Genomic DNA, 24,993 nt, shown 5'->3' on the forward strand with positions numbered 1-24,993 from the left:
GACCGACTGTCAGCTTCCATGGGGACAGAGAGGCCAGGCAAGGCTGACAATCTGGGGTTGGCAGAGGGCAACCTAAATCCTCCCCATCTCCCATCCAGGAAGGAGTCAGGACAGAGTCAGCCCCCTCAAAGCAGCCCTATTTCCTTCCTTGAACTGACCACTGGTCTGCGGGAAGCCGGACAGGGTTAGACAACCCAGGGTCCTGTGGGAATTGTCCTCGCCTCCTCCTGCCTCTGTCTTCCCTGGCCTGGTCCTCAGCTCCCCTCTTGTCACTGGCTAGGGGTGTGGGAAGACAGCCCTCATGAGCAGAGCTGACATTTCAATCTATCTCCTGAGCTCTTCATACGCCTGCAACTTACATCAAGACTTCATCACCCCCCTTGTCTAACACCCAGCCCTGTCTGGCCCCTGTCAGGCCTGGCCCTCAAACAAGTGACAAATTACATCCAGCCACGGTGGCAGGCCTGCAAGTGGGTGCTTGAAACCCAAGGGGCCAGCGCTGCCTAGACAGCCACTGGGAGAACAGGGTGCCTTCTGGATAAGAGCCCCGAGTAATCAGGCCTACTCCATCCCATGCTCTCATGGCAACCCTACAACCAGGTCAGCTTTGAGGGGAGCATGCCTTCCCCAGATCAGAGAGGGACAGAGGTCTCAGCTCCCAGTTTCCCCAGCTTTACAGGCTTCTGAGAGCTTCCCAGGTGGCTCAGTGGTAAAGAATCCGCCTGCCAATGTAGGAGATACAGGTTCGATCCCTGGACCAGGAAGATCCCCTGGGGAAGGAAATGGCAGCCCACTCCAGTATTCTTGCCTGGAGAATCCCATGGACAGAGGAGCCTGGCGGGCTACAGTCCACGTGGTTACAAAAGAGTCGGACTCCACTTAGCAACTAAACTACAGGCTTCTGAGGGGGAAAACGGCTCAACACCTTTAAAAAAATCCCAGCCTGGCCAAAAACCACATCCCTGCTAAACCTGACAGACCTGGGGCCTGGGAATAAAGATGTCTAGAAATCTGTCTGCAGGTGACACCCCCATGAGGCTGGGAGGGAGGGAGCTGCCTTGGCCTCCAGCAAGGAAGTCTCTGTTACTTAACACCTGTTCGACCTTTCCAAAGCTCCTTAGCCTCTCCCAGCTTCTGTTTACTTAAGGGGATTTTACCACCTACCTTCCTTATAGAATTGTGGTGAGGATGAAATAATATCTGTAAATAGTCCAAGGTTTCACGCATGGTAGGTGCTCTGTGAATGGTAATTATTGGTATTGCTGCCGCTGTTGCTGGCTAAACAGCAGGGTCGGGAACTGGAAGCTGGGGTCAAAAGGGTGTTTAGGGGAACTAGGAAAAATGCTAAATTCATGTGTATTTCTCTGCCTTTGCTTCCTTAGCAATTTCCCTGCGGTGATGTCATCCCTTCCTCCTCTTCCTAGTATCGCCCCGCCCCCTGAAGCACTCTCAGACCCACCTGCTCCAGCCTCTCTCCCCCCGAAGCCTACAACCCCTCCACTCTCCCCTAGAGGATTCCTGCTGCATGCGTTCAGTCCCACTTAAGGCAGAATTATATGCTGCCTGGCATCTCTCGATAATTACAGATTCCACGTGTGTGAGTCTTGTTTGCCCAACTCGAGAATCACAGAATCTCCAAGTTTGAGGGGACCTCCTCCAGCCTCCGCCTGCTGCAGGAATTCCCTGAGGACTGTCCCTGGCAGATGGTCCAGCAGCCTCCACCCAAATGTGCCCTGAGCTGCTCTTGGAGGAGCAGCACTTCCAGCCCAGAATCTCTTCCTCGGGCCTTCTCCTCATCCCCTAAGATCCCCCAGGTCTTTGCTCCCAGGCAGGGGGGTATGCAGGGCACCTCTGCTCTCAGCACCCATAGTCTTAGGGGCTCAGAGCCTAGCACAGCTCTGTCCTCGGACCTTGCTGTTCTCAGCAGCCTCTGGCAAGTGATATATATCCAGTGACCCGCCCATTCACCCTTTCCATACATCTTTATTGCAACTGGCCAGTGAAGAGGATGTGTGCGTGCTAAGTCGCTTCAGTCGTGTCTGACTCTGTGCACCCTATGGACTGTAACCCTCCAGGCTCCTCTGCCCATGGGATTCTCCAGGCAAGAATAATGAAGTGGATTGCCGTGCCCTCTTCCAGGGGATCTTCCCGACCCAGGGATTGAACCCATGACTCTAATGTCTCTGCATTGGCAGGTGGGATCTTTGCCACTAGCTCCACCTGGGAAGCCCCAGTGAAGAGGACATTGTGACCCAAAATGCTACCTTTAGGCTTTAATAGATAGAGGACAGGTGGGGAGGGCCTGAAGTAAAGGAACTGACTTCAGAGGCAGAGGATGGTGGCCCTAAGACCTGAAAGAATGAGCAGCTTCAGCAGGAGAGGAAGAAGGGCAGGCATTTCCTGGGCAGGATCCTGGGCATGCAAATACCCAGAGGAGGGGAGTAAGCATGGCCTGTGGCCGCAGTGAAGATAAGAGGCTGGCATAGCTGCCGAAGTCAACAGTGAGCTGGGAAGTTTGGACCTTGTCTTGTGGACAATCTGAAATCACCAACAGCTTTGGGTAGAAGAGAGACATGATCCAATAAGGGACAGCCAGGGCCCAGGAGATGAGTTGGGAATGGACAGGGTGAAAGTCAGGTGGGAAACAATGGAGGGGTGGGGTCCTGGTGGGGGTAATCGGAGCCAAGATAGAGACAAAAGGATGGAGAGGAGTCACCTGAAATATTTGGGAGATAAGATTAGGAGGGATTTGGTGACTCACTGGATGCTACTTAACTAGCCCAAGTGGATAATCCATGAAAGTCCTGCCTCAAAGCAACATACTAGGGACCTTGGAAAGGTCTGCCTGCAATGCGGGAGACCAAGTTCGATCCGGGCATCAGGAAGATCCCCTGGAGAAGGGAATGGCAACCTGTTTCCTCTCTTGCCTGGAGAATTCCATGGACAGAGGAGCCTGAGGGGCTACAGTCCATGGGGTTACAAAGAGTCGGACATGCCTGAGCAACTAACACTTACACTTTCACTTTGGAAACTATGTTGATCAGTGCTTTGGGGTCACAGGGGAAATCTTGTTAAAAAGTGTGTGTGCATGTGCCGTCGTGTCTGACTCTTTACAACCCCATGGACTGTAGCCCACCAGACTCCTCTGTCCGTGGAATTTTCCAGCAAGAATACTGGAATGGGTTACTATTTCCTATTCCAGGGGATCTTCCCAACCCAGAGATCAAACCTACGTCTCCTGCGTCTCCTGCATCAGCAGGCGGATTCTTTACCACTAGCACCACCTGAGAAGCTCCCTTGTTAAAATGCAACAGATGATTTAGTAGATCTTAGACAGAGTCTGCGGAAAAGGCAATGGCACCCCACTCCAGTACTCTTGCCTGGAAAATCCCATGGACGGAGGAGCCTGGTGGGCTCCAGTCCATGGGGTCACTAACAGTCAGGCACAACTGAGCGACTTCGCTTTCACTTTTCACTTTCATGCATTGGAGAAGGAAATGGCAACCCACTCCAGTATTCTTGCCTGGAGAATCCCAGGGACAGAGGAGCCTAGTGGGCTGCCATCTATGGGATCGCACAGAGTCTGATATGACTAAAGCGACTTAGCAGCAGCAGCAGCAGCAGACGGGGTCTGAGAGTCAGCTCCTGGGTGGTACTGACGCTGCTGGCCCAGGGACCACATTTTGAGTAGCAAAGATTCACACTAGGCCGTTTTATAGATGAAGAAACTAAAGCTCAAATAGTCGGCATATTTGTCCAAGATCACATGGCTAGAATTAGGTCCCAGACCTCTGGGCTCCTGACCCATAACTGTCCGTTAACTAAGGACTGTCCTAAGGATTGGGACTACAGCTTTACATGTAATTTATTCCCCCACCACCTAAATCCTCAATGACCAACGAAACCCAAAAAGTCCACTTAGCTTTGCTGAAACCAGAAATCCAAGAAACATCAATACCGGCTAGGAATCAGACAGAAACATACATGCTGTATGCTTTCCCATCCTTGTTCCTGAATAGAAGTTCTTAAAACTGAAACCCAGATAGTGCTATCTTGGGAGGTCAGGTTTAGATGTGTGTGTTCTCCAAAACAAGGCCTGGTCCAAGGATGTCTGAACTGAAGTCACTCACCTGAGACTGGGACTCAATCCCATCTCAGTGCCAGGACTCAAACCCGTCCAAAACCCGTGATCTTCCAACTGAGGTCACGTGCCTGGTTTCAGAACTTAATGAAGGGCAGGTTCTTTGTGAATCACTGCAGGAGGAATTCAGCGAGAGTCAAAGTGATAGGCAAGAAGTAGGTTTATTAATATAGGATTTATTGTAAGAGATGCAAGTGGGCAGGTGAGGGAACTCTGCCCTGAGGATTAAGTAGGCTACACTTTTATAGTCAAAGGAAAGTGAGGGAGGGAGAAAGACTGCCTTCTTTGAGAAGATGTCAGGCTTACATCACTAGTTGCTCCTTCATATTGGGCAGGAAAGTGTTTCATCCTATGAGGTTAAACTAGGATTATCATTGTTGTTGCTCAGTCACTCAGTAGTGTCTGACTATTTGCGACCCCATGAACTGCAGCACACCAGGGTTCCCTGTCCTTCACTACCTCCCAGAGTTTGCTCAAACTCATGTCCATTGAGTCGATGATGCCATCCAATCATCTCATCTTCTGTCGCCCCCTTCTCCTCCTGCCGTCAATCTTTCCCAGCATCAGGGTCTTTTCCAATGAGTCGGCTCTTGGTGGACAAATTGTTGGAGCTTCAGCTTCAGCATCGGTCCTTCCAGTGAATATTCAGTGTTGATTTCCCTTAGGATTGACTGGTTTGATCTCCTTGCTGTCCAAGACACTCTCAAGAGTCTTCTCCAGCACCATGGTTCGAAAGCATCAATTCTTTGGATTATCATAGCAAGTAGCTCAGTTGATTAAGAATCTGCCTGCAATGCAGGAGACCAAGGTTTGATCCCTGGTCAGGGAAGATCCCCTGGAGAAAGAAATGGCAACCCACTCCAGTATTCTTGCTTGGAAAATCTCATGGATACAGGAGCCTGGTGGGCGGCAGTCCATGGGGTTGCAAAGAGTCAGGCAGGACTGAGCAACTAATACTTACTAACACTTATTCAAAACAGTAGAAGGTTGTTTTTTTTTTTTTTCCCTTTACCTAATGGCCTGGGGCATGTCTCATGCTTTTATTTATGGCTTTATGGTTAAGCAAGCCTGCTTCATTTCACAATGTTCCAATAGCTTTCTTGAGTGATCACTAACTTACACTGGTGTCCCAAAGTTTTCTAGGTTTCCCCTCTCTATCCATAGTCTCCTACTGGGACTTCTGTAGCTACCTGTTCAACTATCCTATTCTAATCCTATCACTACCGTTTCTCCTCTGGGCAGACTCTGTTGCTGTCTAATCCTTGTTTGACTGAATGAAGGCATGGAGCCCAGAAGGATGCTCCAGGGATTGAAGGACTAAGGATTGGAGTGATGGCAGAGGGGCCTGTGACAGACAGGAAATGATGAGAAGGGAGGGGTGTGGTGTAAGACCAGGCTGAGCAGTCAGCAGGGGGCAAGAGGGACAGGGGCCCAGGGCCACAGCAAAGAGCTCGGGCTAGATACTATGGGCTCACTGGAAAGTCACAGAGGATTTAAATAAGAAAGCACCATGAGCAGCCACAGATCAGGGTGATTCACTGGCTGCCGTTCAGATAATATCGATGTAGAGGGAAGAGTGGGGTAAGCCCTGCAGGCAGAAAGGCTGGCAGGAGCCTGCTGCACTGGTCCAGGTGAGCAGTAACAGTGAGGACTGTGGGGAGGGGGCAGTGAACAGAGCTGGGGGCCAGTTGACAGGATGGAATGACTGACCGGATGTGGAATATGAGGCAGGAGGCAATATGCTAGTTTCTAACTTGGGCTTGCAGATGGATAGTGAGGTCATTCCCTGAGCTAGGGGGCCAGGAGAGCTGCTAGTTGAGGAAAGAGAAGAAGGTGGCTCAGTTTGAGGCAGACTGGGTGAGAGATGCTTGTGAGGGATCCAGCAGGGGATTTTCAGGGGAAACTGGGCTCATAGGTCTGATGTTTAAGACCCCACCTTGCTGGCCAGGCCCCTGGACACCACCTAGTTCAACCCACCCACTACATCCCCACTTTACAGATGAGAAAACTGAGCCTCAAGCAAGGAAGGGACAGGAAGCATATGGCGTAGTTGAAAAGTTTTGGAAAACAGAAGTGAAGTGACGTGAAAGTCGTTCAGTCGTGTCCGACTCCTTGCGACCCTGAGGACTATACAGTCCATGGAATTCTCCAGGCCAGAATATTGGAGTGGGTAGCCTTTCCCTTCTCCAGATGTGTTTACAAATCCCACTTCTACTAATCTCTGGATGCGTGCATGTGTGTGCTCAGCCGTGTCTGACTCTTTGCAATCCCATGGACTGTGGCCTGTTAGGCGCCTCTGTCCATGGAATTCTCCAGGCAAGATACTGGAGTGGGTTGCCATTCCCTTCTCCAGGAGGTTCCCAACCCAGGGATCAAACCTGTGTCCCCTGTGTCTCCTGCATTGGCAGGCAGATTCTTTACCATTGCACTACCTGGGAAGCCCTATAATCTCTCTGCAACCTTGAATAATATACTTACTATCTCTGAACTTCAGGTCCCATTCCACAGGGTTACTGGGGAGGTAAAATGAGCTCTTCCTGCACTGAAGGGCCTAGCTCCAGGCTGGGGGCTCCAATGCCCAGGGGGCACCGAGGACTGGCCATGCCTCGGGGCCTGCGGGAGCCTGAGGGCAGCAGGGCTCAATCAGTAAAAAGAAGCCTGACCCTTCTGCTTTGCTCTGTCTATCCCATGGGCAGGTCCAGAACATCAGCCTCCGAGAGGGGGAGACCGTGACCGTGGAGGGCCTCGGGGGGCCTGACCCACTGCCCCTGGCCAACCAGTCTTTCCTGCTGAGGGGCCAAGTCATCCGCAGCCCCACCCACCAGGCAGCCCTGAGGTTCCAGAGCCTCCCACCCCCTGCTGGGCCTGGCACCTTCCATTTCCACTACCAAGGTAGGCCTGGGGAGCTGAGGGCAGCACCAGTCCAGACGGGCTGCCCTACTGGGGGTCTCTGGTGCTATTACAGCCTGGGGGGGAACACAGAAAGGCTAGTAACATACACTGGGGTGAGTATGGCCCATCTGACACCTCCAGGACATTCCCTCCTCCACCTACCACCCACCAGAGAACTCGTCCCGAAGGGGGACTGACACAGAATCAGGTAGCCCCGGGTGTGTCCATCGCCCCTCATTTGTTCATTCAGTAAACTTTTCCTAGGCATCTGCTCCTTGCCAGGCATGTGCTGGAGACTGGCAGTATTAAGATCCAGCGTAGTCCTTGCCCTCAAGGAATTCGGAATCTCCGCAGCAGGCAGACACTTAACAGGCAGTTAACAACAGAAGCCCGCTTCCCAAATGCAAGGGGGTCAAGGTCAAAGGGGCTTGACAGCTGACCATCTAGAGGTCCTTACCTACGACCCTCGCCTTCCTGAACTGTCTCACCCACCCTGGACCTGGCCCATGTCCCAGTCAGCTCAGAGTACCTCTGGAAATAGGAGAGTGGCATGACATAATAGGAAAATCACAGACTCAAGAGAAGGGCAGATCCACGTCTGAATCTCCTTCCCCCTGGCTATCAACCTTGTGCAAGTCATTTGACCTCTCTAACCCTCTGACCTCTTTCCCTCCATTGTAAAATGAGACCAAAACACCGAGTCCACAAAGCCATGGTGGACAGCTGCTTAGCACTCATTCATGAGAAAACCAGAGACTATATTAAAGAACTGGCAGAATGGGAAAGGGAGGAAAAGCAGCTCTGTCCCTCTCCCACCAGGATCCCTCCTGGCCCCTTTGTCCCCAGTCTACTTGATCCCTTGCACTGCTGTGACAAGGTAACCAGTTCAGACTGGGGAGTGCCAATGGGGACATATTGATGAGAACAATTGCCTTGATCACCAGGGACCACTTCGCCACTCCTCTGGAGATGGGGATGCTTGGTCCTCCCCCTAGGAAGTACCCACACCTTCCTGGCCTCTCCACCTAAACTGGGGGAGGAGTCTGGTGTGGCGATCGGGAGCCTCGTGGTCATCAGGGGTTGGCCAGGGGCTTGTCAGAGACAAGGGACCAGCTTGCCTTGAGGCAAAGGTGACATCTCGGCAGCCCGGCCAGCCTCCCTAACGGCTCATCAATTCTCCCTACAGCAGGCATAATTTCACGCCACGGTAACCTTCTCAGTAGCTAGATTCCTTTGCACAAATCCTCGGACCTTCTCTCTGTTGGGCCAGACAAAGGTGGCTGAAATGTAGCGAGGTGGAGGCCTGGTGAGGGGTGCGGACCCCAAGGAGGGGCTGGGAAAACTGGCCCAGTCCTGTGTCTTTCTCAGTTCCCAGAAGCCCTCCCTCCTCGGCCCAGTTTTTGTCAATGATCAGCTCTTTCCTTAATGAGTGTAATTCCCCTAATTATAGGCTGTAATTAGCCCTGATCCCAGAGATGGGAACAGGAGGAACGTGCGCTCATACGCGCGTCTCCCCAGGCTGGAGAAAGAGGGTGCCAGAACAGGGGGTGAGGGGCTCTGGACCGACAGCCCTGCTAGAGCTGTCCAAGAGAATGTTGGAGATCACGAGGCAGGGGTCTCATCTGCAGAACCAAGTTCCAGCTCCCCTCCCACAGCCTCAGGCAGGGTGAGGAAGCAGAGGGCCTTGCCAGGCATCCCCCTCCTCCCTCCTGAATATTCCTGGCACCGGACTTGGCCCCAGAAACAGATGCCAGGGAGAAAATAGCTCAACAGATTGCAGTGATGCAGGCTCCCCGGGAACAGTCGTCATGGCAACATGAGGAAGCTCGTCCTGGGAAGTGGCACTTTACCCACCATGGAGTCTGGGGGCTTCATCGTCTGCCCCCAGCCTCCTGCTCTCACCTCACTCCAGCCCCATTTCCTAATCTGTGAAGTTGGGGAGCGGGGGTCTCCGTTCCAAGAGTTACGGGGAAGATGGAAATACAAGTGCTGAGTATGCCATCTGCCTCATGACCTAGACCGCCCTGGGTGTCATTCCCCCTCCATTCTGGGAAGAGTGTCCCATCCCACCCCAACCTCAGGTTCCTCCCCAGATCGCTGTGAGTGGCCACTCTGCACCACTACCCAGGGCAGCCTTGCTTATTACTCCCAGGTTTCTCTGATTCTTGAGCCCACGTTTCTACTTCAACTGGGAAAGCAGGTGGGAAAGGGAAGATAGAAAGCAAGTGGGCTCCAGAGCCAGGAGCTTCAAATGCCCACTCTACCACTTACTGACTGTGTGATCAGGCCAAGTCCCTCCATCTCTCTGAATCTTAGTTTTTTCCTCACCTATTTTTTTTTTTTTTGGTTGTGCTCCATGGCATGTGGGATCTTAGTTCCCCAACTACGGATTGAACCTGTGTCCCCTGCATTGGAAGCGCAAAGCCTTAACTGGTGGACCGCCATGGGAGTCCCATGAAGGCACTTTAGAAGCTGGAAGGTGCTCCCTTTCCCATGCAGATGTGAGGTGCTTTTATTAATCAAAATTACAAACAATAACAGCATCTGGTGCTGTTCTGTGCCAGGGCTTCTCTGGTGGATCAGATGGTAAACAATCTGCCAGGAGTGAGGGAGACTCCAATTCTATCCCTGGGTCAGGACGACCCCCTAGAGAAGGGAATGGCTACTTCTCCCATATTCTTGCCTGGAAAATCTCATGGACAGAGGCTATGATCCATGGGGTTGCAAAAAGTCAGGCAACTAAGCAACTAACACTTTCACTTTTCCTGCCCAGAAGTATTAGTGAAGGTTCAAATATGTAAGGTTCAGACACTGCACAAATATCTTCTCATGTAACAACAGAATACGGGGTGGGTAAACAAGGAAATTGAGGCACAGAGAAGTTAGGTAACTTGCCCAATGTGGCATAGCAAGGAGAGCATCCTGTATTCAAACCCAGGCAGTCTGACCTCAGAGCCCACCTCCTGAGCACTGCCCCCGTACAACTGACTGCCAATCATAAGCTACCACTCACTGGCCATTCTTCTAAGAACTCTGTGAGAGAGGGATAAGTAAGAATGATCTCCCCTTTTCACAGACCTAGTAACTAAGGCCAGGCCAGGTAAAAATCACAAAACTAGTAATGACTCGAAGGTAAAGAATCTGCCTACAATGCAGGAGACACAGGAGATGCGGTCTAGATCCCTGGGTCAGGAGGATCCCCTGGAGTAGGAAATGGCAACCCACTCCAGTATTCTTGCCTGGAGAATCCCATGGACCAAGGAGCCTGGCGGGCTACAGTCCATGGGGTTTTGCATAGAGTCAGATACGACTGAGCGACTAAGCACTGGCATTGACATTGTGTCTGGACCCTGGTCTGCCCAGAAGCAGCCCTTTCTTATATTCATACAAAGACACACAGAGGCTAGTCGAGTTCCTGCCTGGACCTCACTTCCCATCCTCCCAGTGCCATCAAGAGAGGGTGGGCCTCCTCCACCCCCAAGACCCAGGAGTGGTTTCTCAGTCTAGATGGTCCTCATCTCTCCCAGCACCCCAGGGTTTTCAGGCTCCATAGCCCAGACTCTTCACTCAGCCTTTCTCCTTGACCGCTCACCTTCTTCCCTACCTCTCAGCCCTGGTCCCCATTTTTAGCTAAGGCCCCAGCTTGGCACTGGATTGGGATTTGCTGGGTTGTTTAATAGGATTTGCTGCCACCATTCGGTCATATTTGGTATGACAATTTCAAAAGTTAAGTTTCCCAGGGTAACTTGTTCCTCCCACAACTTCCATGAAGTTGCATCCTGCTTCCCCATCCCAGACCCCTCCTGTTTTTCAAAGTCCACAGCCCTTGTCATCAAGGTTTTTAGAATTCCTCAGTGAATACCGGGAAAGTTTTTACTGTTTGACTTTGGTGTTCCCTGCTATAATTCATCTTTGTCCTTTGCAGAAAAAATAATAGCAATACTTCACATCAGTATAGGCTTTTCACTATTTCGAGGGACGGGGAGCCTGGTGGGGTCGCACAGAGTCGGACACGACTGAAGCAACTTAGCAGCAGCAGCAGCAGCACATCTATAAGTCATTCAGTACACACTTCTTGGTTCCAGGGATACCACGCTGAATAAAATACTCCCCATTTATTCTCACAATAACCCTGAAAGTGGACTGACATTTTGAACCTCATTTAACAAATGAGGAAACCAGGACACAGAAGGGAGATATAACTTGCCTGGAGTGTCAAAGCTTGGAACTCAAGGCTCCAACTTCCTGCTCTGTGCTTGCTCCAGCCCAGGCTGCCGGAAGTATCACTGACACCTTCTGGGGAGGGGATCAGAGTCTCTTCTGGGATTCCTGATGCTTCCTCTGACACCTCGAGGCAGGCTAGGGCAGGCCTCTTTTGCCCTGGCTATGACTCAGCCCCTTCCACACACACACCACACACACACACACGTCACCCATTCTCTCTCTGCAGCCTACCTCCTGAGCTGCCACTTTCCCCGACGTCCAGCTTATGGAGCTGTGACTGTCACCAGCCTCCACCCTGGAGGTAGTGCCCGCTTCCGCTGTGCCACTGGCTACCAGCTGAAGGGTGCCAGGCTCCTTACCTGTCTCAACGCCACCCAGCCCTTCTGGGATTCTCAGGAGCCAGTCTGCATCGGTGAGTGGCCCCCGGGGACTCAGTGCCAAACAGGGAAGTGAGGTGGGGGGCTCATTCCTGCTCTCTGTTATGGTCTGGCACCTCCATTTGCTCTCCATAAGGAAGCCAGAAAATAGCCTCATACCTCAGTAGCATTCACACAACCTGCACTTCTTGAGCACTTACTGGATGGAGGTACCACAGGTATACCGAGTGGAATTAAACAGGGACTGTGCCCTCAAGGAGCCCACAGTTCTAGGAAACGAGGGAGGAAGACAGCCCCTGGCTCACCAACTTCCAGAGCAGGAAGTTAAAAGTACGGATGAAGAGACAGAGTGGCCTGGAGTGGGTGGAAGCAGTTGCTTTTAGCTGGGTGCCTAGGAGGCTTCCTGGGGGGAGTGGCTTGAAGGTTTCAGTGGAGGGAACAGTGTGGGCAGTGAACCCGAGGTGGCAAGGGGAGGGAGCGTTTTATGGACACAGAAAACAGCCAGGTTTGGCTGAGGCCTGAGACATGGGGAGAGGGCGGTGGGAGGGCCTTGAATGTCAGGCCAAGACACTGGGTGGAGAGCCGTTGACATTTTGTGAGACGGGGAGGGAGGGGTTCAGAACTGTCCCTCAGGAGAGACAGGCGGGTGGTGTCTGGAAGCTCGCAGCCAGCCAGGCAAGAGGGTTTAATTTAGACAATGACTTTGGGAATGAAGAGGTGGGGAGAAGTTCCAGAGACCCCAACGAGGAAAAGGGGGGATGTAGGAGACTCCCAGGTTCTGGTCCTGGGTGATCGGAGAGTCTGAGATTGCTGCCAGTGAAGAGGGGCTTGTTGACAGAAGGGAGATGGAGTGTTTTGTTTGCAGGGTGAAAGGCAGCTTGGGGTTTTGATACTTATTTCATCCTATAAACTCTTGCTGGGCATCAGGCCAAAGCGGGTGTGAATAAGCCAGACGTGGGCTCTGCCCTCAAGGAGCTCTCTGTTCGACGGGAAGACTGGAAAGCAACTCAGGAAGTTCAGGGCAGATGGTGCTGTGATGGGGCGAACTCAGGGCACCATGGAGATCCAAGCAGAGGGAGTAGGGGAGAGCTGCTCAAAAATGAGGAAGGAGGTCAAACAAGCTTCCCAAGGAGAAGGCAGGGAAGGGTGACGGGCATGTCAGAGCTCTGGGAAGTGGAATGGATTCCTGGAACAGGACATGCAGAGATGCGGAGACATGAAGTGGCATGCCACAGTGAGGACTGGCAGGGCGTGCCTGAAGAAGACAGTGGCCAGGAAGCGCTGCAGCCGAGCCAAGAGAGACGGGTTTATAAAGGGCTCGAAACCCCTCTTGATCTGGGGCTTTATCTTGAGGGTTACAGGAAGCCACTGAGGAATTTAAGTGGAGGACGGGGCATAGTCAGATTTCAAGGGCAGTGCCGTTCCAAGACCAAGCAGAAAGGCGAGTCTGCCCTCTCTGCAAAGAAGCAGAGAAGAAAGTCACCAGTACCCCTTCCCCGGGAGCTGTATACTCTTCAGTCTGAACACTTGGAGACAAAGGCACTGCATCTTGGCCAGGCTAGCCTGGTCTCTGAGAGCTGGCAGAGTCCAGAGCTGTAGGTCTAGGAAAGGAAAGTGCTACCGGGGACCAGCCAGAGTCCTATTGCCTGCGACTTCTTCTCTGGCCCCATTTAACTGCCAGGGGCTTGTGGCCAACTAACTCAGCAGCCCTTGGTGATGGGGAAGGGCGAGCTGCCGAGCCTCTGCTAAGGATGAGGGGGCCGTCCCAGGCCAGAGGGACCAGTGCTGGAAGGGGGTCAGCCTGTCAATCAGGACTAATTGACAGCAGTAGCGATGCTGACTCAAGACTGTCTCCTGGCTAACAATGCTTGCTACAGGCACAAGGTTTGGAGGTGAAGGGCATGCCCACCAAGTGTCTGTCATCCCTGAGCTAGTCCTACTCTCTTTTTTATAGTCATTCATTCATTTTATCCAAAAAAGCATTGACTACCAACTCTGTGTCTGGTTTGAAAAGACCTGGCCCTTGCCCTGGAGGGCCTAGTTAAGGGACATATCCAAAAATAACTGGTTTAGGAAGCTGGTCTGAGACAGAGGCAGCAAATATATTCAAGAAGGTTGGAGCCCTGGGAAGGGGAATAAAGTTCACCTGGGAGGAGGAATCAGGGAGGGCCTCCTTGAGAAGTCAGCAGTGAGGAAAGGTGACTCACCCAGGACCACGTGGCTAGGCAGCCGCAGATTCCCTAGTCAAGGGAGTTGCACATGAATGGTCCTGGAGGTGTGAAAGGTTAGGAGGTTGGCTGCCTGAAGCCGCAGGGTCACAGGGGCAAAGGATTGACCTCCAGAGCGGTGAAGGCAAGCTCCCTGCTGCCCCGTGCAGAAGGCATGGAGCTGGGATGGGCGGGGAGGCTTGCCAGGCCATCTAGGATCCAGCCAGGGCCCAGCCCACAGCGGCCCGTCTCACAGCTGCCTGCGGTGGAGTGATCCGCAACGCCACCACCGGCCGCATCGTCTCGCCCGGTTTCCCGGGCAACTACAGCAACAACCTCACCTGCCACTGGCTGCTTGAGGCTCCCGAGGGCCAGCGGTTGCACCTGCACTTTGAGAAGGTTTCCCTGGCTGAGGATGATGACAGGTGAGGGGGTGTCCTGGTGGGATCGGAGTGCCTGGCCTGGTAGTACCCTGCCGGAGGGATGGTACCCAAGCCTGGGGCCTCACCCCACCCAACTCAGCGACCAGCCACGCAGCTGCCGCTCTCGTGGCCCAGGCTCATCATCCGTAATGGGGACAACGTGGAGGCCCCGCCTGTGTATGATTCCTACGAGGTGGAGTACCTGCCCATTGAGGGCCTGCTCAGCTCCGGCCGACACTTCTTCGTGGAGCTCAGTACTGACAGCAGCGGGGTGGCTGCGGGCATGGCCTTGCGCTACGAGGGTGAGCCTTCTGGGGCCTAACCAGGGGTTGGGGTCTCCAGCCCAGGGTCTCTTCTCACACCCTCCCTCTCTGCCTCGATTCCCTCATCACTACTTCCAACTCGCCCCTTGCTCACCTGCCACCCAGGTCCTCTCTCCTTACTCATCCCCTGAAATCCAGGATTCTGCTCCATCTTTGTAGGAGACCCCTGCCTGGACCCAGGCCCTCTGGTCCAAGAGAATCAGTTCTCTAGAGTTTGAAGAATAAAAATAGCCCCCACCCTTACGGAAGAACTGCCGCAGGAGACATTCTAGCACTACTCATGCGTGCATGTGTTCCTTAATATATTAAAAAAAAAAACAAAAAACCAAACATGTATTGAGCGCCTTCTGTGTACTAAGCACAAACTCAGCACTTGAGAATACAATGGCGATGGCCTCCTGAGGATAGATGCTCTGGGCTGCTCCGCCCCCTGCTCCAAACCCAGACACACATCTGTTGTCAGGAAGAGAAAAGCCCTGGGGAGGGAAATAGGACGACTGCCTCGTGTTTGCCCCCATCGCGCTGAGCTGGGCTGGGTCCTGTGGTTTGCAGCCTTCCAGCAAGGCCATTGCTACGAGCCCTTTGTCAAATACGGCAACTTCAGCAGCAGTGCACCCTCTTACCCTGTGGGGACCACCGTGGAGTTCAGCTGCGACCCCGGCTACACTCTGGAGCAGGGCTCCATCATCATTGAGTGCGTGGACCCCCACGACCCCCAGTGGAATGAGACAGAGCCCGCCTGCCGAGGTCAGTAGGCATCAGGGGGTAGGCCTTCTGGGGGCAGGGAGCAGGGTGGGCACAAGGGAGCCGGCCACAGGGCCTGGGACCACAGGATCCAGTGACACATATGATTGAAGCTTCCCCCTACCCAGGAGGAGGTGGGGGGTCCCAGCAGTGGGCAGGCACTCCTGTGGACAGGAGGCAGCCCCAGGACATGGCACTGTCTGGGGGTGGAGGGGGGTGGAATGCCCAGTGGATACAGTTCCCCTGCCTTCCAGCCGTGTGTAGTGGAGAGACCACAGACTCAGCCGGCGTGGTGCTCTCCCCCAACTGGCCAGAGCCATACGGCCGTGGGCAGGACTGCATCTGGGGTGTGCATGTGGAGGAAGACAAGCGCATCATGTTGGACGTCCGAGTGTGAGTGCCCACTGGGCTCGGCCAAGCCACCTCCTGGGATCTGGGGCCCTCTCTCAGCTGGCCCACCCTGCCTGACGGTTCCCCTCCACAGGCTGCGCATAGGCACGGGCGACGTGCTAACCTTCTATGATGGGGACGACCTGACAGCTCGGGTCCTGGGCCAGTACTCTGGGCCCCGTGGCCACTTCAAGCTCTTTACCTCCATGGCTGATGTCACCATTCAGTTCCAGTCGGACCCCGGGGCCTCAGTGCTCGGGTACCAGCAGGGCTTCGTCATCCACTTCTTTGGTGAGCTTGCCCCTGCCCTGCCCTGCTGGGGTGGGGGGCGGGTAGAAGCGACGCCAGGTGCAGACCCCCAGCCTAGGCAAGTCAGAAAGGCCAGGGAGGTGAGGAGTCTGAGCTCTCTTATCTGAGTGGGGGAAGCTGGAACATTCCAGGCATCACCTTTGGGAAGTTAATCTTTTTCTGCATCTCCCCTGAGGGCCCAGTGAGAGGAAGCAAGCCTCTGCTAAAGGAAACTGGGTAGACAGGGAACTGAGGAAAGGCCTTCATTGAAGTGACAGTTTTCCCCACCCTACCCGGCCCCTCTCTCAGGGCTAAGGAATTGGCCAACGCACTTGGGAAGTAAGGCCAAAGCTTAAGTGACAACCCTGGAATATAGGAGACAGGCAAGAAGGAATCCCTGAGCAGGAAGGCATGATCGCTGAGCCTGCCCAGGCCAGGCCAGGCGTGGATGAATTGGCAGGAACTGGAGTGCCCTCGAGGGGAGGGAAGCTAGCACAGTCTCCCTTGGGTGCTGCTGAGGGCCTGCATCTTGCTGCCCCCAGAGGTGCCCCGTAATGACACCTGTCCGGAGCTACCTGAAATCCCCAATGGCTGGAAGAGCCCGTCACAGCCTGAGCTGGTGCATGGCACCGTCGTCACCTACCAGTGCTACCCTGGCTACCAGGTGGTAGGCTCCAGTGTCCTCATGTGCCAGTGGGACCTCACCTGGAGTGAGGACCTGCCCTCATGCCAGAGAGGTAAGTGTACCCTGTTCCCCATGCTCTCCCCATTGCAACCTACAAGCCTCTTTCCCGGATTCTGATCCAGACTCTAGCTGTTATTAGCTGATAGTCATAGCCTCGGTTGCCTCATCTGTGAAGTAGGATCATACCTTCTCATAGAGTAATCCACCAAGTACTCCAAGTTTTCCATTCCTGGTATGTGGCCCATCAGTGTTTGTTGATTCTGATGAATGGGGAGGGGGACAAATGGAGAGAGAACACCAGCACAATGGTAGGGGCAGATAAATAGGGGTGGAGCCCTGTGCTGTGAAGATTCTGGCAGGCCTGGAACAAAGCCAGTATGCACTGGGTTTTGTTGAGTTCTACTTGGGCCACTTTCCTCTGTCACTCCCTACCCTCAGTGACTTCCTGTCGCGACCCTGGGGACGTGGAACACAGCCGACGCCTCATATCGAGCCCTAAGTTCCCCGTGGGGGCCACCGTGCAGTATATCTGTGACCAGGGTTTTGTGCTGACGGGTAGTGCTCTCCTCACCTGCCATGACCGCCAAGCCAGCAGCCCCAAGTGGAGTGACCGGGCCCCCAAATGTCTCTGTGAGTTCAAACGGGGAGGTGGGAGGATGCTGCCTCTGGCGGCTAGGGGCCTGGCACCCTCACTGGGCCCTGCCTGTTTTGCAGTGGAACAGCTCAAACCATGCCATGGCCTCAGCGCCCCCGAGAATGGTGCCCGCAGTCCTGAGAAGCGGCTGCACCCAGCGGGGGCTACTGTCCACTTCTCGTGCGCCCCTGGCTATGTGCTGAAGGGCCAGGCCAGCATCAAGTGTGTGCCCGGACACCCCTCACATTGGAGTGACCCCCCACCCATCTGTAGGGCTGGTGAGTGTCCTACCATCTGCTGAACCTCCGCCTGGCCCACAGGGCTGCCCTGGCAAAGATGTCAGAGGCCAAGAACCAAAACCCCTGCCCACACACTCCCACCTCTTATGTTATTCCTGGTTTCTCAGGTGTCTGCCAGATCCTTCTGACCTGGTGACAAACTCTGGAGTGGGCTCCCCTTGGACAAATTCCTCCCCATGACCAGCCCCCTCCCTGCCTTTGTGGTCTGGCTCTTTGGGCTCACCCACTGCCCTTGGCCCTCCCCTCTTATTCCAGCCTCTCTGGACGGCTTCTACAGCGGCCGCAGCCTGGATGGTGAGCCCCCAACCTCCTCAAGGATCAGGGAAATAATCTCCCTGCCCCTTGTTCTCACAGCTTCCAGGCTGTGGGCTCCCCAAGGAGGGAGGGCAGAGAAAGAGAGAGATCTGGGACTAACAGAGGGCAAAAAGCTCCTTCCCCTGCCCCCAGCCAGCTAGAGGGAGCTGGCGGCTGGCTGCCCCTGGGCGGAAGCAAGGGGACATGAGGCTCAGGCGACAAGGCCCTCTGCCCCAGCCCCATCCTCTGTGCTTTCAGTTGCCAAGGTGCCAGCTGCCTCCAGCACACTGGATGCTGCTCACCTTGCAGCTGCCATCTTCTTGCCGCTGGTAGCGATGGCGCTCTTGGTGGGAGGCGTGTACCTCTACTTCTGCAGGTGAGTCCGGCTTCTCTGCCTGCCCTGCACCCCTGACTCGCTCCCGCCCAGCACTCCTGACTCCTAGGCTTCTCTGCTGCACAGGCTCCAGGGGAACAGCCCCCTGCAGCTGCCCCGGACACGACCCCGCCCTTATGACCGCATCACCGTGGAGTCAGCGTTTGATAATCCAACTTATGAGACTGGAGTAAGTACCCAGGCCAGGCTCAACACCCCAGTAAGGACCCAATTCTGTGCTCCCTTGGCCAGGTACCCCTGTGGGTCCTGCCAAGCCCTTTCACTCTTTCCTTTTTCCTCGGGAAGGTGGACTGTGGACTGGCAAGCCTTTGACAAGTTTCCAACTCCCAGAAGTCTCTTTCCTTTGCAGGAGACGAGAGAATATGAAGTCTCCATCTAGGTGGGGCGGCCTGGGGAAGCCGGCTCCGCCCTGCATCCCAGTCCAGCAGCAGAGCTCCCAGCTTCCTGCTCCCTTGCCCTCCACCTCCTGTACATACCACCTGGGAAGAGATGCCGCCAGTCCCTCAAGAAGTTCTGCACTTCCTGCCTGCAATACCCACCAGGGCCTATTTTCTTGGGACCACTGCCCACTTAGGGCCCTTCCTTGGGTCCAAGTCAGGGGCATCTGCCTCCAGGCCAAACACAGCTGGAGCACATGCACCAAGAACCAGCATTCTCCTGACCCTCTCTCAGGCCTGGGACCTCTGGGCTGGAATTCACAGGCAGGGCGGAGTACCTCCCTCCACGTGACCACCCTCCAGCCCTGGCATGCAGCAGCCCTGACATGACAGTGGCGGAGACTGTGCCAGGGGGCTCCTCACAGGGCCCCTGCCAGTGGCCAACACTGCTCTCAGCAGTGACCTCTGAGTAGTCCTGGCATGCTGACATCAGTCCCCTGGGGAGATCTCTAGTCTTTCTCTAAGGCCCCAGGAATGGTCAGTTCTGCCTCCTGCCCCTTCCTGGCAGAGGCAATACGCTAAGGGATCTTAAGAGGTTTAGGGACTCTACCCCAAGCTCAGGTTGGACTTCCCTAGGCCACACCACTCATGCGCCACACCAAAGCAGGACACTCCCCGCTGCTCCCCTGGTGGCCCTACACCCTAAAAGAGGGAGACCGTCCCCTGACATCAGTCTGGCTGTGAAAAACACCCTCTTGCCCACCTTCCCCTCCTCCAACCCCAGCGACCTGTCAGGCTTCCCTCCTGGCCACTGCGTTTTGGGATAAGGGGAGTGGCAGGCATATTCTAGAGATGCACAGAGGTCCATGCGTGCAGGAATTTGGCATGGAACAGAGGGTCAAAGCATCCCAGGGAGAGGCCCAGGAGTTGGCTGCAGGCTACTTTGTACATGTAATGTATTATATGGGGTCTGGGCTCCAGTCAGAGAACAATCTTCTATTTCTGTTGTTTCCTTATTAAAATGGTGTTTTTGGAAAAAAAAAAAAAAAAAAAAAGCAGTGGCCTGGTGGATGGTGCTTTCTTGGAGGGAAGGGAGGTGGAAGACAAATGGGATGCGGACTTGAGGGCCAGAAGGCATGCTAAACCTCCCAACTGATCATCTCCAGACTTTATAAAAAACCAGTCATGGGAATTCCCTGGGGCTCCAGTGCCTGGGATTCAGCACTTTCACTGGACAGCCTGGGTTCAGTTCTTGATCAGGGAACTAAGATCCTGCAAGCCCCACGTGCAGTCAAACGAAAACAAAAAGTAGCCACGTGCCAGTGCTTCAGGGACTACTGTCCCCACAAGATGAGTGTGACAGCTGGCATGTGAAGTGAGAGGCCCCAAGGTTGGTGCCACAGGGGTGTGGGAACCCAGAGACTGAAATGCTCAGCCATCCCAGTGCTTCACTTCCCCTCTTTGCTAGGTCCAGAACCAAAGCCTGGCACAGTCCTAAGTCTGTCCTCAAACCCATCATATTGCTGAAAAAGCCCAGAAAACCTGACGCCTCTCTTCCTTGACTTTGTTCCAGCTAGCAAGGTTTAGGAAATTGGAATAGGAATAATAGACTGAGCCCCTGAACGTGAGGCTCTGGTCTGTCTTGGCCTCAGAGAACATCCAGACTGTCAAGTGCGGAGGCAATGCAGCCTAGGGGCTTAGCTTCTAATTTAACAAAAGCTGTGTCCATGGACTCCAGAAAGAGGTGACTAAAGAGGATGTGCTTAAGTTTGCCTTGTTTGGTCCCTCCCAGCATCTGTGCCCCTTCCCTATGGCCCCCAGAATCTCCTGAGATGTGTTTAGCCAGCCTTGGTCTGCATCACACACATCCATGCTTAGAGGTGTGCTCTGCATGGCTGCTCTCCAGAATAAGAGCAAAAGGAAGGCAACAGGGAGTTGTGGGCACTCAGAAGCCAGAAGACGGAAATGGTAGCAGCAACCAGAACTTCTAAAGTTATCCAACACGAAGATCTTGGATCACTTATGGCTGGCCACCTCCTGGTTCTACCACAAGCAACCTCGAAAGATGGAGAGGCTCCAGCCCATACAGAATGCAGTGCCTACATTAGCCACAAGAGGTCACTTCCAAAGGCATGTGTATCCCACCTGCTCTCCTCAATCCCCCTGGCACATCCACGGCAGGAGCTCTCCAAGGTGGCACCAACTGCTAGCCCCACTGGGCTGACCTCACCCTCCAAGTTCTGAGAGGGAGGTGTGTGGAGTGATTAGTTACCCTGGTACTTGTCAACAGAGCCAAGTATTATTTCCCTCATTAGCCCATTAATGCCTATGTCTGTTCTCAACTGCAGTGACGGTGTTGATCAAAGCAAAGCCTTGCTCTTTGGGCATGTGCCAGTGGCTTACTTATCTGCCCCATAATACCTTCAGGCTGACACAGCAGCATGGATGGGCCCTGAGCTGTAGGAAGGAAGCCAGTAGGAGAGGGTACATGATATACCCACTTCTGAGCATCTGTAGCATGAAATACTGCCTAAGAAGACATAAGGTCCAGCCGCTTCCATACTTCTAGCTCAGCCCTTCTCTCTGTTCCAGAGCCACTAAGATTTCTTGTTTGCTGAGGCTGGTAGAGGGTAGAGAGGGCCGATCTAGATGACATATTCCCCTGCTTGATCAATAAGGCCCAGTACTTTATTATTCTTCCCAGGCACCAACCGGATCATTAGGAAAGTCAGAAGAACAGAAACCTAAGACCACACGCCCACGACCTCACCCTATCCAACTCATCCTCCTTACTATCCCCCACCCCAAAGCAGCAACGCCTCTCAGACAGTTAGACAGTATCCTAGCCTGGGAATTAAAAAAAATATGTTTCATTCTTAGGTCTACCATAAATTCACTATGTGAACTAGGCAAATCACTTCTCTTCTCCATGCATCGGGAAATGAAGAGGTTAATACAGATGGTTTTTAAGCCCTTTCCAGTTTTAGGTTTCTGAGAATGCTAAGTATACCTTAATATCAAAAGTGAGCCAAGACACAGCTACCTGGTAACAATGCCAACTAAACGCCTCGTGTCAGGCACAATGATGCCCCTCCCTCCTCCACCGCTTCATCTACAGTCAGCCAGAGGCAACTGGCCATCTCTGTAGACCGCACTAAGGGGAGGGACGGGCGCGGTGGAGAGCGTGAAGCCCCGCCCAGAGTCCGAGGTGAGACCTTCAGACTACAAATCCCAGCATACAGCGGCAGCTCTGAAAGGTATCTCGCTCTTCCCCGCTGCTACTGCTAAGTCGCTTCAGTCGTGTCCGACTCTGTGCGACCCCATAGACGGCGGCCCACCAGGCTCCCCCGTCCCTGGGATTCTCCAGGCAAGAACACTGGAGTGGGTTGCCATTTCCTTCTCCAATGTATGAAAGTGAAAAGTGAAAGGGAAGTCGCTCAGTCGTGTCCAACTCTTCGCGACCCCATGGACTGCAGCCCACCAGGCTCCTCCGTCCATGGGATTTTCCAGGCAAGAGTACTGGAGTGGGGTGCCATTGCCTTCTCCGAGTATCTCGCTCTTCCCCGAGTCCATCCTACACTACACTGCATCGCACGCACACGGAACTACGGCTCCCAGAATCCACCAGACCCATCGCGATTCTTGCTCCCAGGGTGCAATGCTCTCCCTTCGCCCTTTGGGCCTCGGCGCGTTGCAAACTGGGAGCTGAAGTCCACTGCGGGCAGGTAGCTGGGCGTTGTCAGCATTACAAACTCTTAGCCTTTGGCTTCCTCTTGGAGGGCAGTTTTCAGAGAGAGTCATCAAAAGAGGGTGGTATCGGGCAGGCAGACCTCCACGGTGCCATCACTACGAAAGGCAGGGATGCTCAGGCTAAAATTTACTGCTGGGAGCGGGAGGGAAGAGAGAACAGCAGCCAACCAACCCGACACCAAAACCATCGTTTTCCGTCGCGATGGCTTTTCTTTTTCTCTTTACCAATATGGCGCCTGGTCCAGCCACACCTGACGCTGGAACCAAACAGTCCAATATAACATCCCTAGGAGTACATGCTGTCACCGACAGCCTACCAGCGCCAGCCAACACCACACTTTGCTCCTTTCTGTTCACACCTGACGACTCCAAGGGCATGGTAGTCTATAACCCACTACCAAAATGGCGAAAGGAGAAGCATTCTTGTTAGGGCCTTCTGGTGACAATACGCCTGCGCCGGAGTCGGCTGTGTTATTGTGGGGCGGGAGGGGAGCATCCGCAACACGCCTGCGCGAGACTAGAGCCCTCTTGGTCTACACTCAAACACCAATGGATGAAGAGCCCCGGTGTTCCTGCGGCTGCGCTGTGACCCTTCGGAGCTTTCCCAGGCGCCTGCGCGAGATCGCAAGTCCCGCCTTTTCATCGCAGTACGCTGGCGCAGGGCTGAAAGGCGGGGCTTCGACGCTCCAGACGAATGCCAGCGCGGCTGCGCGCCGGGGGGTGCCCCCTCTCTGCGGCTGCGCGGGAGCCCGGCCGCCGGCTGTCACTGCGGTTGCGCGCGGCGAGCGGCGATCCCGGGGCGCCTGCGCGGGTGGCTTTGCGGGCGCTCGCGGTAAGTTTGCGCCAAGTGCGCGGCAGCCGGGACGCAGACGGCGGCGGCGGCGAGAGGCGGAGCCCGGGGACCACCCCCCATCACCCTCCCCGCAGTCACCTCACGTACCACAACCTCACCTAACCTCTCACCCCCCCACCTCCGATCCCCCCAACCCCGGGATGGCAGCGCCCGCCAGCCTTCCCGGCCGGACCAGCGGTCGCCAGCGCCGGCTCTAGCCTGTGGGACTAGGCCCCGCCGAGGCCTGACCCCCCCCCCGAGCCAGGACCCACCGTGCAGCCAGCCGCCGGGCCGGGGCTGAGGGGCCGCTCCCCCCTCACGGCCCGTGGGGAGGACGCTGCCGTCCCGGGGACTGGGGGCCGGGGGGTGGGGGGGAGCCAGGGCGAGGAAGTCGGGACCCGTGTTTGGAAAAAAGAAGAAGGGCCGGGGTCAGGAGCGCCCCCTCCCCCCGCTTCCCCCCTCCCCCCGGGGTTGGGGGGGCCGGAGCAGAGAGCGCCCAGCCCGGGAGGTGGATGAATGTGGGAGAAAATGGAGACCAAGACGATCGTGTACGACTTGGACACGTCGGGGGGGCTGATGGAGGTAAGAGTGGCCCACCTCATCCCCTTCCCCCAGCGCCGGGAGGGAACCTCCGCCCTCCGCCCCACAAAGCCGGCCCTGAGCTCGCAGCGCAAGAGGGCCGGGGGAGGGGGGCTCTTCCTCACCGAGACTCTCCCTCCCGTCTTTGCAACTCGGGGGGCTGAGCTCAGCCGCCGAGGACGCTTGCAGCAGTTTCACCTACCCGCCGCCCTCGATTCGCTCTCCCGAAGCGCCAACCCACTCCATCTCTTTGCACCGGCGGGCCTCCCCACCCCCTTCTTGTCGGCCCCTTTGTGCTTCCCCCAGCACGTCCGGGTACCGGGCTTCAGGCCCTTCCCGAGCCTGGCTTTGGAGTCCCCCACTGTCCATACAAGGAAGTGGCGAGAAGGGAACCGCGCACCCTCTCCCCATCCCCCTACTCTGATCCTCCCCATTTGGAAGAAGCGGTGCTCGTTGTTGTGCGGCAGGAACGCGGTTAGGGTGGGCTCCCCCTGGTTCCGGGGGCTAAGAGGTTCTGGGAGCAGCCTGGATGGGAGGAAGAAGGACAAAAGGGGGGAGAGGGGTGGGTGACGGAGAAGCCGCGCCGGGGGGGCGACGAACCGCCCGGGAGCTCCGAGTGTGCACACACGCCATTTGTATGTGTGTGCAGCAAATCCAAGCTCTGCTGGCTCCCCCCAAGACGGACGAGGCCGAAAAGCGGAGTCGGAAGCCTGAGAAGGAGCCCCGGAGAAGCGGCAGGGCCACCAACCACGACAGCTGCGATAGCTGCAAAGAAGGTGGGGACCTCCTGTGCTGTGACCACTGCCCGGCCGCCTTCCATCTCCAGTGCTGGTAAGGTCTGGGGACCCCCTCCGGAGCCCCTTGGCGGACCCTTCCCGGCACATTCCTTCATCCGGCCTACCCCTGCTGGCCGAGATAACGGGCGCTTGCAGCCGCTAGCTCTCTGCAGCCGCTGGGGCAAGCGCCTCCCTGCCCCCAGGTGCGGCCCGGATCCGGCCGTTTGAGGGGGAGGAGCAGCCTTAGGTCCGGACCCCGAGGTGGGGGTGGGGAGGAGTGCGGAGAGCCCCATCTGGGATTGGAAGTCGCTGGGGAGCCGGGACGGAGCCGGCGGGGCACGGCCGGCGGTGGCGGGGGAGGAAGG

General features: G+C 55.2%; 2 protein-coding genes across 3 annotated transcripts in view; both read left to right on the plus strand.

Moving 5' to 3' along the window:
• Positions 1 to 18,774, plus strand: part of SEZ6 (seizure related 6 homolog) — a 47,716-nt gene extending 28,942 nt beyond the window's left edge. Inside the window, exons 4-17 of one of the 2 annotated variants that reach the window (XM_044939494.2) lie at positions 6,838 to 7,033; positions 11,484 to 11,669; positions 14,098 to 14,266; positions 14,399 to 14,565; positions 15,139 to 15,333; positions 15,585 to 15,723; positions 15,815 to 16,011; positions 16,551 to 16,745; positions 17,132 to 17,323; positions 17,408 to 17,605; positions 17,882 to 17,920; positions 18,179 to 18,296; positions 18,381 to 18,483; positions 18,648 to 18,774. In XM_044939494.2, coding sequence (XP_044795429.2) covers positions 6,838 to 7,033; positions 11,484 to 11,669; positions 14,098 to 14,266; positions 14,399 to 14,565; positions 15,139 to 15,333; positions 15,585 to 15,723; positions 15,815 to 16,011; positions 16,551 to 16,745; positions 17,132 to 17,323; positions 17,408 to 17,605; positions 17,882 to 17,920; positions 18,179 to 18,296; positions 18,381 to 18,483; positions 18,648 to 18,680 — 2,127 coding nt within the window. In that variant the 3' untranslated portion in view covers positions 18,681 to 18,774. The remainder of the gene's footprint in view (positions 1 to 6,837; positions 7,034 to 11,483; positions 11,670 to 14,097; positions 14,267 to 14,398; positions 14,566 to 15,138; positions 15,334 to 15,584; positions 15,724 to 15,814; positions 16,012 to 16,550; positions 16,746 to 17,131; positions 17,324 to 17,407; positions 17,606 to 17,881; positions 17,921 to 18,178; positions 18,297 to 18,380; positions 18,484 to 18,647) is intronic. The other variant, XM_025280981.3, reaches the window with a different exon arrangement.
• Positions 18,775 to 23,218: 4,444 nt separating this feature from the next.
• The window catches only part of PHF12 (PHD finger protein 12), a 40,083-nt gene continuing 38,308 nt past the window's right edge, over positions 23,219 to 24,993 (plus strand). Inside the window, exons 1-2 of the mRNA XM_006042166.4 lie at positions 23,219 to 23,855; positions 24,502 to 24,683. Of these exons, the coding sequence (XP_006042228.1) occupies positions 23,790 to 23,855; positions 24,502 to 24,683 (248 nt within the window). The 5' untranslated portion in view covers positions 23,219 to 23,789. The remainder of the gene's footprint in view (positions 23,856 to 24,501; positions 24,684 to 24,993) is intronic.

This window comes from Bubalus bubalis, chromosome 3, assembly GCF_019923935.1.
Source record: "Bubalus bubalis isolate 160015118507 breed Murrah chromosome 3, NDDB_SH_1, whole genome shotgun sequence".
In the NCBI taxonomy this organism is placed as follows: Eukaryota; Metazoa; Chordata; class Mammalia; order Artiodactyla; family Bovidae; genus Bubalus; species Bubalus bubalis.